The 13935-nt window shown below is 37.2% G+C and overlaps 1 protein-coding gene across 1 annotated transcript in view; it reads right to left on the bottom strand.

The window, feature by feature from the left end:
* Positions 1-13935, bottom strand: part of LOC148952055 (uncharacterized) — a 318887-nt gene that overhangs the window by 95192 nt on the left and 209760 nt on the right. The window contains exon 21 of the mRNA XM_089089125.1: positions 4223-4311. Within this exon, the coding sequence (XP_088945251.1) occupies positions 4223-4311 (89 nt within the window). The remainder of the gene's footprint in view (positions 1-4222; positions 4312-13935) is intronic.

The following is a 13935-nucleotide window of genomic DNA, read 5'->3' as shown; positions in this document are numbered from 1 at the left end:
CTCCAAAGCTGTGGGGGCTATGTAATTACAAAAGGCACAGTTGTTCGTGGTTTTGACTATTTTAAACAAGATATCTGTTTCAAAATTTTGATCCAAATTTTCGGAGGGAGGGCAACTAAAAAGGGCATGGGAGGGGGCTGGCGGTCCTCCAAGCACTTTTCAACATCCCCCTTAACACGTCCGGAAAGTTGCAACTTAACACTCATCTGTTCTTAAAATATTGCATATCCTTCTTTTCGATAAACTGAACACACATAGTACCTTTAGATTTATTGTAACATACCCCTCAACATTCTCCAGGGTTTCGTCTTAATGTCTTTAAACTTTTAGGATACCCCCAGAATCAAATATTTTCCCCCTTTCCTAATGATAAATCCTACTGTTAAACAATGGGCAAAGTGTATACTTTATAATCCTTGCCCCGTGGCTATGGGGGCATGGTATCCCTGGAACTATAGCAATCAGGCCTTTTAACTAGTTTGAACAAAACGAAAATTCCAAAATTTCGATCATTGTTGAGCAGAGGGGACACCTAAAAAAGACAAGGAGTGGTCTGGTTGCCCTCAAATCTGTCTTCGACATCTCCTCAAAGTTTCAACTTGATACCCTCAGTCGTTCTTTAGGTATTGCTGATAATCCCTTTTTACAGCCAGCAAGCACATAGTGTGTTTTGATTGGACTCACCTTTCAATATTTCCATCAGGTTTCACCTTAAAATCCTAACCCTTTTCGGAGACCCGGGATCAAACATGCCCTCTTTTCCTATAAAAATCCTTATATGCTAACAATGGGCAACTTGCATGACTTATAGCCGTTGCCCCAGAGGCTGGGGGTATCTGCCCAGGGGGCATAGTTATTTGACCTTTGAACTATTTTGAACGAAACGTCTATCTCAAAATTTTGACCTGACTCATTTGGGGGAAAAGAGCGTGTGGTGGGGGGTGGGGGTGGGGTTGCCCCCAATCACTTTTGACTCTTAAACAGGGCACTAAAACTTTCGATGCTCAATCAAATGAACCCCCTTCAAAGTTTATACACTCCCACTTCCATAAAAACCTTATATGTTAACAACAAGCAACGTGTATAGCTTACAGCCCTTTCTCCCGGGGCTGGGGGGGTTGATCTTTAGATGCATAATTATTTGACCCTAGGACTATTTTGAAAAAGTCTATCTCAAAGTTTTAATCGGATGTATTTGGGAAAAAAAGACATCGGGAGGGGATGGGCTGGTTACCCTTCGAACGCTTTTAAATCTTAAAAAGGGAACTTAAGCTTCTGATTTCCAATCGAATGAGTCCCCTTCAAAACGACCACCCCCTCCATAAAAACTTTATTTGTTAGCAATGAGCAGCTTGCATAACTTACAGCCCTTATCCCGCGGGCTGGAAGAGGGGGGACAGGGGTTATAAAACTCGGAAGCATAGTTATTTTATCTTTGGACTATTTTGAACACAATTTCTATATCAAAATTTTGATCAAATACATTTGGGGAAAAGGGCATGGGACTGGCTGCTCTTTGATTACTTTTGACTCTTAAAAGTGAACTAGAACTTACGATTTTGAACCAAATCAGCTCACCCCAAAGTTTATACTTCCAAAAAACCTTATTTGTTAACAATAAGCAACTTATCTAGCTTGCAGCCCTTGCAACTGGGGCTAAGGGGGGGGGGGTCAACTCCAGAATCATAGTTATTTGACATTCAGACTATTCTAAACGAAATGGTTATCTCAAAATTTTGATCAGGTCTATTTGGGGAGAACAGGGCGTGGGGGGAGGCTGGTTGCCCTCCGATCACGTTGCCCTCCGATTCTGATTTCCAATCGAATGAGCTCTGATTTCCTCCGAAGTTTATACTACCACCCTTTCCATAAAAACCTTATATGTTAACAATGGGCAGCTTGTATAACTTACAACTCTTGCCCCGGAAGCTGGGAGGATGAGTCATCAACCCTGGAGGCATAATTATTTGGCCTTTGGACTATTTTGAACCAAATGGCTATCTCAAAATTTTGATTGGATACATTTGGGGAAAAAGGGCATTAGGAGGGAAGTGGGTTACTACTACTACTACTACTACTAACAGCTCGCCACAACACCAAGCCGCCTGAGGCCAGCACAGCTACGCACGCTCCTCCTCCATCTAAATCTATTCAAAGCCTCCCTTTTTACACCCTCACAGGAAGTTTCTATTTCCTTTAAATCTTTCTTTATGACGTCCTCCCACCCCAGACGGTTGGCCGAAAAGGACAATCTTCGGCAATCTGTCATCCTTCATCCGCACAACGCGCTCTAGCCATCTCAACCTTTCTTTCATTATAGCCCTATAAAGCGGGATTGAACCGCACTTTTCGTACAGTCTACTGTTTAAAATACGATCAGTCAGCCACTTTTCGGAGCGCCCATGCTTCCGAGCCATATTTGACCACTGTCATCACTGAAGCTTCTAATATTCTAATCTTGGTTTGCAGACTTATCTTCCTATTCTTCCAAACTTTTTTTTACTGTGAAAAAACACCCTGAGCCTTGGCTATTCTACTTTTAACATCTTCACTGGTCCCACCGTATTTACTAATAATACTACCAAGGTAAGTGGAGCTGCCCACTTGATCGATCATTTTGTTTCCCAATGTCATCTTTTCATTTTCATTTATTCCTAGCCTCAGTGACTGTCTTCTTAAGATTCCCCTTCAAACCTGTTCTTGCCCCCTAAACTTGTAAAACATCTAAAAGTTCATTCATTGTGCTCACACTTTCATCTAGGATGCTTAAATTATCAGTATAATCTAAGTCCAGGAGTTTTTCCTCCCCATTTGATTCCGTGGTCTCCCATTGCCTTTCCTGTGCTCCTTAAGACAACAATCGCTTTTGATTCTTAAAAACCGCACTTGAACTTCGTATTTCCAATCGAATGAGCACCTTCCAAAGTTTACACGACCACCCTTCCATAAAAACCTTATAATTTCATGATGGGTAACTTGTATAGCCTACAACCCTTGCCCCCGGGCTGTGAAGGGCTTTGTCGACCCCGGAGGAGCAGTAACTTGACCTTTGGACCGTTTTGAAGAAAATGGTTATCTTAAAATTTTGATCGGGGGCATTTAGGGAAAAGAGGGCATGGTGGAGGGGGAGGGGGATACTTATCCTTTGATCCCTTTTGACTCTTAAAAAGGCACTAGAACTTCCAATTTCCAATCGAATGAGTCCCCTACAAAATTTATCTGACCACCCCTTCCATATGAAGTGCCTCTGAAAAAAAGATAATAATAAAACATTGGAGCCTTATGGCTCTTAACTTTAGGCGACGCTATAGCGTTGTTTCTGATTGTTAGTCAATATGAATATTGACAGTTCAAATGAGAAGATTGCATCATACTTAGTTCTACCTTACTTTTTCTGATCATTTTGAATATTTAAAATATAGTTAGACAAACCTACTCAGAGGTGGGACTTGGGGCGAAAGTGTCTCCCTCCCGGAAAAACTGAGAAATCGCGACCTAGAGCTACACTTGACAGTAAATTTGTTGATTTGCAAAAAAAAAAAAATATATGGACATTCATCAGAAAATTCCAATTCTCCCGTTGCGTACGATAACAAATTATCCACTTGGTCCACACGTTATATATCGAAAACTAAACATAGAATAAAAAAACAATATTAAAAAATTAAAAATTAAATACTTTTAAAGAGTAAAGGCTATGCCTGTCCAATCCATGAAATTAGGTTATTTTACAGTTGTAGTAAATATTTAGGTTTTCACAGAAGTGAAAATCTTATACTCAGCTATCCTCTTTCTATAGTTGGTTTGATTCGAAGACTATCTTCAGTATGTTTTACTTAGTCACCATTCAACTTCTTAGACGTTTTACTCTTCAAGCTTAAGCTCGCATTTAAAAAGCAAAAATCTCGCTTAGAAAAGTGTTTATATATTAATAGGAATCGTCCGAAGGGATCATTTGTAAATTTTATTCTCAAGAACATATTATCTTACTTTGGAAGTAGAGAGCAAAGTAATTATTTTAAATGAGACTAGACACAAATTGCACAATTGCCACAAGAAACATTTGTTAAATACACTTGAATACCTTCTTTCAGTTTCTCTTTGCAAAAGTGGACGAACACATTACCTTTTCGAACTAAACACCTATTTTCGTGATTTAAGACACATAATCTGACGCTTTTTATTTTTTCAAATATGGTATTTCTTATTTTTCACAGCTTACCTCTTAAGCCAAGCTCCAAAATCTTCAAAAGGACTATTAACATCACGTTCAACTTGACCATTGCTCGCTTGTGTTGTGCCAGAACTTCTCTTTAATAAAAATGAGATTTTCAAGCCCAAGTGTAAAAAAAAAGAAATGCAATAACTAGAATAAACTAAATTAAATTATACCAACAGATGGCTAAATTATATCATGCAAAGCTAAGCATCTAGTTATGGCCTAATTACTGTTATATCTGAATTAAGAAATAAGATTCTTTAGCAGCTACTAATTAAAACCACGGAAAACAACAAAAAAAAAACAAATAAAAAAAATCAATAAAAAAAAAAAAAAAAAAAAATCATGGCAATGCTTTAGGGTGGAGCGTCGTCACTAGCGATCATATACCTCATGAGGCTGCTATGGCTAAAAAAAATGTGGTACATTTTCGCTGTGTTCTGGATTGTCAATCTATTGACAAAGAAGTTCAAGCCAGAATTTAGAATTCCAGAATTTAGTATTTAGGATAGTATCTCCCGGATACCAGGATTTAGGTTTCAATTTAGATAAATCTTCCAGTCTCTAAAAGACAATCAAAGTTAAAGTTTAGCTCAAGAACAGTGAATAACCACCAGCCTCATGCGTTAAAAATCTCGTTATCTGATGGGCAACCAATTTGCCTTTCAAATTAAAAATCATGAACGAAAGAAAAAATGTCAAAAAAAAAAAAAAAATGATGGCATAGTATGATAGGAAATTGTATAAGAACACGACTCCTTGAAAGAACATAGCAAAAACTGTGGTTGGGAACAGCTGCTCTGAAGCAAATAATCTGAATGGATTTCTTTTCTTTCTTTTTTATTGTTGATACAAGATTCTTCTCTACTAAAAACACAAACATTCTTGCATAAAAAAGATCCACCGGCGGATGCAGTACCAGGAAGCTAAAAGTTGTTCTTCATTACCTTTATATTCAAAGTCTGTTTTCCCCCAGAAACAATCCTTATAATTCCCATACATTTTGCAATTAAGATTGCTCAGGTCTTGGACCCTTTTAAGCTTATACAGCAAGTTTTTAGCAAATCATTTCCAATCATGGTCTCATGGTTTCTAAAGCATCTGATGAAAAATCGATAACAGACTATAAAAACTAAATCTTGGTTTTCTGCAGGTTTCTAAGGAGACAGCAGCAAATACTTTAGAATACTACAGACTCCAAATAACGCTATATTAAGCGATCATAATTCATTTTTCTTGTGGTCAGATTACACCATATGTTTGACAACATTCTCCAGCAGCAATTTGAGCTCAGCAAAATTCAGAGAGCTAGACAAAGCTGAACAGTTCTGCAAGAAGAAACCAAGATAACCACAGGTTTTTCAATGTAATTTACTGATATTTGGAACCCAGTGATATAAGCTCTTTGCCTAACAGAGATGACATCAGAAACGCACAAGTAATGCTTGACCTGCGAATAATCATGGGAACAGTTTCAGCTCAAAAAAGTTTATTTGTGGTCTAATACAACTTTTAAGCAGAACTTTGACTAGAATTTTTCGCATTCTCCGTCTTTTTTGCGCGTTTTTTTTAGGTGTCATAAAAATGTTCTAACGCAGTTTTGTATCCTCCCATCAATAATGAGTATATATATATATATATGTATATATATATATATATATATATATATATATATATATATATATATATATATATATATATATATATATATATATATATATATATATATATATATATATATATATATATATATATATATATATATATATATATATATATATATATATATATATATATATATATATATATATATATATATATATATATATATATATATATATATATATATATATATATATATATATATATATATATATATATATATATATATATATATATATATATATATATATATATATATATATATATATATATATATATATATATATATATATATATATATATTATACCTAAACAGTAGGTTACAACAGTAAAATCATTGCTTTACCGAATTCAGTTTAAAAATTCGTTTTCGATTCACATATTTTTATTCTTGAGGAAAAAAAAAGATCAATTATGCACCACAGTTTAATTACAGGGATTCCTAAATAACACAAAACTTTCCAATCCTTTGGTCACTCCTTCGCACATCCAGTCGGAATGGTACTTTCTGTTTGCTTATGCTATCGTTTGTTGTGCAATACAAAAGTTTTTGAGCCACTTTCACCATTACGTCACCATTTACACTATGAGGTTAACCATATATAACAGAAAGCTAAGTTAGGTCCGGCCCTACCTGGCACGTACTCACTTAGGCCTTTTCTGAGCCACTTTCACCATTACGTCACCATTTACACTATGAGGTTAACCATATATAACAGAAAGCTAAGTTAGGTCCGGCCCTACCTGGCACGTACTCACTTAGGCCTTTTATGAGCCACTTTAACCATTACGTCACCATCTACATCGTGACATTAACCATATCTAATAGATACCTACGTTAAAATTTTAAGTCCGGCCCTACCTGGCACGCACTCACATAGGCCTTTTCTGAGCCACTTTCGCCATTACGTCACCATTTACACCGAGACATTAACCATATCTAATAGAAAGCTACGCTAACATTTTAGGTCCTGCCCTACCTGGCACGTACTCACTTAGGCCTTAAAGTCAAAGTATCAACACTTCCAATACGGCAAGCTCAATTTTTCTCAACTTTAAATTGCAAATCGATTATTAGCTACAGCATACAGTTTCAAGCACCAACGATGCCAAAAGGTGGTAGCTTCAAGATTTGAAAGGCACTCAAGTGTATACTTTCCAAAACTACGTCTACCTTAGAATTTTACACACATCACCTTAAAAATTTGCCTTAGAGATCTAAAAACTATAACAACTATTTATAACTATGGTTTATAATTCCAATGCTAAGTACCGTTGACATTTTTACTAAAACAATGAACAAAATGTGTTTTTAGTTAGTCCTCTATATAGAAAAGAACAAATATTAACTAGATTTACCCAAAAAATATTGAAAAAATCTTATTTAAATAAATACAACAAAAAGGAAATGGAAAAATTAGCTCACAAGAAAAGGAAATAGGTCACCAATGAGAATATATGAGAGTTGATGGACAAATTGAAGTGAATTAAAGACCTTTAGGCATATGAGCAGTTTCATCCTCCTTGAATTGTGTGGTGTGACAATTAGAGCTGCTGGATAGAGGTTTCCTTACGGAGGAAGGATGCATCGGAACAGGTGCACTCTTTTCAATCTCTTTTTAAAAAAATTCAAATCTTCCCGGCTAAAACACTTTTAAACTGTAAGAATGGGCAACATTTCAGGATCTTGGAAGAATGTAGACACAAATAATCATAAAGGAAAAAAATAATGAAATTTGTTTGCTATGTTATTTTTCAAAAGTATACAGAACTTAATTAGAATAGGGTAGAAGAAGCTAGTGTAAGACACGATAAACAGGATGACTAGGAAAATATTACGTCACTGAGTGGAGAAAAAGCCGAAGCCGTCTTTTACAGTTAATTCTGTAAAGGATTCAGACGAAAAAGATACTAAGAATACAAAAAAAAATCATTCTCTGCATTTGCATTTTTTTGTACCTCCTTCAACCTACAAAATTACCTAATTAGACTTAAGTTTTCCCACGTCGACTGAAACAAAGGACAATAACGGCGCTTCTTCACTACGACCTCTCAAATTCTGTAAATCAAAGTTCTTCACAGATGATCTGAACGGCGAAGAATCCTTATTTAGACACATTCCAACCATTGCTTTCAGTCGGCCACATCACCAGGTATCGAGATGCACCTGACACTCACACATCGTGAGGAAACCGGCCCTCATCAATCCACACGATGGGACTCCCATGATGGAATCGAGTCGGCCACGACTGATTATAAGGCCTTTACACGAACAAAGGTGTTGGCAATCTTATCAGTCCCAGGGCTAGGAATGATTCCTGCTCATTAAAAAAGTGAATTGACGACCTGTCAAGGGACTTTTAGGGGGGGGGGGGAAGGGACCAAAGTGGGAAAGAATTTTGAATGCCATTCATGGTCAAAACATTCCTTTGCTCATGAATCAGGAGCGGTTGCCAAGTCACCCTAAGAATCATCATATTCATGAGCCTTAGAAGTAACTCATTTTCCCTGGATATGGCCAGTTGTATTTATTTTTCCATTTTCATTTTGTTCAAACTTTTAGTTATGTTTATTAAAACAAAAATAGAAAAGCAGCTTCAAGACTAGTAATAAGTAAAAACAATCCACAAGACTTGAGCTTGCAAGCTAACTCATTTATTTCTTCGACTTCTATGACAGATTGGTAAATTTGCTTATCAGTTCCAACTTCTTCTTTTGTATGTCCTTTTCTGTCCGCTCTTTTTCGTCTGTTTCAGTTTTTTCCGTTTTCATGGCACTCTTTAGTAGGGAATTGACCAAGGCAATGTCCACGGAATCCTTTGAAGCCACCGCTCTCTGAAAGCGATCGGTGTCCTCTTTCGAGAGGGCGCCAACAATTACTCGTTTTTTGTTTTTCAGAGGCCCGCTTTTCTTGCAATGATTCCACCAGCCAATCTAGCTCTTTTTTTTGTTAAAGATGTCAACTAGTTTCTGCTCCCTTTCTTCTCTTAGTCTTGAATGCTTTGTTTAGCAGCTTGTTCTGTTGCCTTGCTCTCAACATAATCTTGGTATTTCTGACCAGGCCAACCTAGACAAAGTCAACAATTCTTTGAGAATAGGAAACCTTTCTGATTTGCCTCCATATATGTTCAATTCGTCACTCACACACAGCTTCACATTCAGGACTCTTTCTGGCATGGGGGCTCTGTCCAATGGAAGAAGTCTTCCTGAGAGCAAAAAAAATTATCTACGCCAGTAATGCAGTGCGATAGTGTCAACGCAGCTTTTACAAGCTTCGACACAAGTATACACTTTTGCCCGCCAAAAGCATCCATCATTGAGAGGATTTGATGCCAGTAATAGTCAATATGTGATGGTGTTGATTCTGCTGAGTTCTCGGCTTGCAGCAATATCCGCTCACTTATAACAACGTCAATAACCACTTCTATAGGGATTTCTCGAGGAAGGAAAGCTATATCTGATAGACTTTTTGCTCTTTTCCTTTCTTCAGGATCCAGGCACCTAAGCGCTTCAACAAGGCTGTTAGAAGAGATGAGATCATGTGTTCGGCAGCTGCCTTGAAATGCCTTGGTGCCCTTTGATGGAACCCTTGTCTTTCTGCCAAGGTGAGTTCCTGAGCATCTAACGCAAGCTCAACCTGCTCACCTACAATAGTGTCCTGCAAATAGTTGTCCAAGTTCTCAAGCAAACTGGTAGAAATTTCATCAGCAGAAGAGATAATGTTGGGTTTCAGAAGTCTCACAAAAACAGTGATAAATAAGTTTTTTCAGCTCAGCTGAAAAGTAAGCTTCAGTCGACCTACTCACCTACAATAGTGTCCTGCAAGTAGTTGTCTAAGTTCTCAAGCAAACTGGTAGAAATTTCATCAGTAGACATGATAATGTTGGGTTTCAGAAGTCTCGCAAAAACAGTAAGAAGTAAGCTTCAGCTCGGCTTCGTGAATACACGTCGAATTCTGCAAGCACATCTTTCGTTTTCAACGATCTTGAGTTACTTCAATGATGACGCAACATTCTTCAAATGTTTCTTCGATGGCACGTAATGGAAAAATACTCCAAGAGTGTCGGCCACTGATCAATCGCTCAGCTAACAGCAGGACCCAACGTCAGCCACCATGTTGGGACATGCTGAATGAAACTATTGTAAATGCTAATATTTCATTCATTTGTTGTTGTTTTTATTACATTCAATATAAGAAGCAAATGGGATATAACGAGATTGTACTACTACAGTACAACCTCAAACATCATGAGTTACCTAGTAAAGGGAAAATCCCGGTCCATAATAACCGAGAGTAAAAATATACTTAAACAAACTCTTTTTCCTGAGTAAAATCCAATATTATTCAGAATATAATCCGATTCAAGAGTGGTAACTATTAGCCATATCATACAAAAAAGTGTTTAGGAACTACGAAAATAAGCTTTCAGAATTTTCACGAAAAGAGCCTGGAATCCCTCAAAAATGGGTCTGATTCAAAAATAGTAAATTGATCTTCCAAGGCTAAAAACCTGGAAATACGGGTTTGCAGTCCCCCCCTCCATCCATCTCAAAAGTTACCTTTGAAATACGCAAACATTTTATTCTATAATTCAAAAAAACCTCTTTGTCCATAAAACTCTTTCTTAAAAGCTAGTTTTCAAATTTCCAGCAACAAAGCACTGACAGATCTGCAGGGCAAAAGTAAAGAGGGGGGGGGGTAGAGGCATAGCAAAACAAATTCGGTAAAATAGGGTCTCTTTCGTCCATTTTACGACTGAAGAATTTTGAGGTCAATAAAAAGTTTAAAAACATTTTTATTTGTTTTACGTCGCGAAGTGTATTTTTCACTATATTCACTTCTTTAAGCACATTCAGAGAAGCAAATAATATTAAAAACAAAATTAACATTTTATTATGCTGTGAAGAGGCAAACTTTCTGAGCTTATCATTAAGGGTTATGATTTTCTTCTTTTACTCTCTTTTTGGACGGTCCAGACTTACAGAATTCTTTCATAACTTAGTGGAGGGTCCTTACACTCCTTCTAAGTGAGGACCTTAAGCTCCGGACGGCTTAATTGGAGCAACGGAAGACAAACTTGCAAAAGGTTTGGACCAATATAATTTTACCATGATTTTAGGACCCATATAATTTTACTAACTTGACTTGGCGACAGTTTTTACATCGATTTCAGGTCAATGAATATATTAAATCAAATGGAGGAAAAACAAATAGGACTTGTTTGGCAAAGTGGGGACATTTCAACAAAAAAAAACGATACTGCGTGATTGAGAATCTATAAGTTGAGACTTAACTATAAGGGTGTGTTGTGATTGATTTGAGACCTAACAGGAGGGAGAAAGATCACCCCCACCCCCAGGATCCGCCAGTCCAACTGATAAGGGTAAAGGGCACGATCAAAAGCTTGTGATGAAAAATAAATGCATAACTTATGCAAAATTAATCTGTAAACATATAAAGATGTTGCTTCGGACTTTAAATTATTTCTTTTTTTCATACTCCTATATCATATTAGCATTACTAATTTTCAACAGGTAACAGCCTGTTATCCATTATGTTTTTACATTACCTTTCTAGCTCACTGAAATAAGCACTAAGTAAATAGAATTTTGAAACGGCAAAAAAGAGTGACTTTAGTGATAACTTCAAAGAAAAAGTGACAGGCTAAAATAAAAGTTACAAAAAATTATTTTAGTGACTGCAGCCAACCCCTGTTCAATGCAGTCATTTGCGACCATACCTTTTTATTGATATTAATTAAAAAAAATTAATTTTTTAATTAAAAAAAGAAAAAGAACTCGATTAAACAAAAAATGAGCAAAAATTAAATCAGATGATTTACCAAGCTCGAAACTACCACAAATCAGCATAGATAAATAAATGAAACCCAAAACGAACAGAAGCTAAAAAAATTAACCAAGTCAAACTCAAAACGGGCAAAAATTAACATAAACTGGGCCCAAAACCCCTATGGCTTCCCAAAGCCAGAACAAAATTTGTACTTTACTGAAAATAATATAAATGTTTTTACTTTTATTGCTTTAACATATCAAATAATTTTAACATTTTGATTACTAAATATAAGTATATGTATATTAAATTGACAATGCACATTCATTTGTATTTTTTAAGTAAAGTGCAAATTTTGTTCTGGCCTTGGGGAGACATTCAAAAACGCCTTCTATAAAAATATTATAAGCTCCCTGGGCATAACTTAAAACCCTTGCCCTGAAGGTTATGGGGGAGTGTCCTCCTCAAAAAGATATTTTCTATCTGGAAATCAACTACGCTGAACAAAATAGATATCTTTAAAATTTTGATTGGATGTGTTTGGGGGAAGGATGGGCGTAGGTTGGGGGGGGGGGCTAGTTGCCCTCCAATCCTTGTCAAAAACATATTTTGTATCTGGAAATCAAATACGTTGAACAAAATGATTATACTAATATTGTCTTTATACAAAATGACAATATTTTCAATACGTTGAATGATTGGCGTGAGGGGGGGGCGTGAGGGCGTAACTTAAAACCCTTGCCCTGAGGGTTGTGGGGGAGTGTCCTCCTAAAAAACATATTTTCCATCTTGAAATCAACTAGCCTACGCTGAACAAAATGGCTATCTCAAAATTCTGATTGGATGTGTTTGGGGAATGATGAACGTGGGGAGCTAGTTGCCCTCCAATCACTTTCAACTATTAAAAAGGGCACTAGCCCTTTGAATTCCAAATCGAATGAGCCTTTTTTGTAGTTTCTACGACGACGCCTTCTATAAAAACCTTAGGGCCTATATGCCCCCAGGGCATAACTTAAAACCTTTGCCCTGAGGGTTGTGGGGGAGTTTCCTCCTCAAAAAACTATTTTCTATCTGAAAATCAACTACGCTGAACAAAATGACTATCTCAAAATTTTTATTGGATGTGTTTGGGGGAATTATGGGCGTGGGGGCATGTTGCCCTCCAATCACTTTCGACTATTAAAAAGGGCACTAGCCCTTTGAATTTCCAATCGAATGAGCCTGTTTTGAAGTTTCTACGACAACGCCTCCTATAAAACCTCATATGCCCCCAGGGCATAACTTAAAACCCCTTGCCCGGAGGGTTGTGGGGGAGTGTCCTCCTCAAAAACACATTTTCTATCTGGAAATCAACTACGCTGAACAAAATGGCTATCTCACAATTTTGATTAGATATGTTTGGGTTAATGATGGGCGTGACGGGGGGAGGGGGTGGTCTAGTTGCCCTTCAATCACTTTCGACTATTGAAAAGGGCACTAGCCCTTTGAATTTCCAATCGAGTGAGTCTGTTCTGAAGTTTCTACGACAACGCCTTCTATTAAAAACCTTATATGCCCCTAGGGCATAACTTAAAACCCGTGCCCAGAGGGTTGTGGGGGAGTGTCCTCCTCAAAAAGATTTTTTTTTATCTGGAAATCAGCTACGCTGACAAAATAACTATCTCAAAAATTTGATTGGATGTGTTTGGGAGAATAATAGGCGTGGGGGGCTAGTTGCCATCCAATCACTTTCGACTATTAAAACGGGCACTAGCCCTTTTAATTTCAAATCGAAAGAGCCTGTTTTGAAGTTTATTCGACAACGCCTTCTATAAAAGCCTTATATGCCCCCAGGGCATAACTTAAAACCCTTGCCCTGAGGGTTGTGGGGGAGTGTCCTCCACAAAAACCTATTTTCCATCTGGAAATCAAATACGTTGAACAAAATGGCTTTCTCACGATTTTTATTAGATGTGTTTGGGGAAAAGATGGGCATGGGGGAGGGGGGGCTAGTTGCCCTCCAATCACTTTCGACTATTAAAAAGGGCACTAGCCCTTTGAATTTCCAATCGAATGAGCCGGTTTTGAAGTTTATACGACAACACCTTCAATAAAAACCTTATATACCCCCAGGGCACAACTTAAAACCCTTGCCCCGAGGGTTGTGGGGGAGGGTCCTCCTCAAAAACACATTTTCTATCTGGAAATCAATTACGCTGAACAAAATGGCTACCTCACAATTTTGATTGGATGTGTTTGGGGGAGAGATGGGCGGGGGGAGGGG

The sequence above is a fragment of the Artemia sp. Qi Xiang Cuo genome, chromosome 5 (assembly GCF_049724085.1).
Source record: "Artemia sp. Qi Xiang Cuo chromosome 5, ASM4972408v1, whole genome shotgun sequence".
Classification (NCBI taxonomy): Eukaryota; Metazoa; Arthropoda; class Branchiopoda; order Anostraca; family Artemiidae; genus Artemia; species Artemia sp. Qi Xiang Cuo.
The sequence above is the reverse complement of the archived record's forward strand: the minus strand, read 5'-3'. Positions and strand labels throughout refer to the sequence as shown.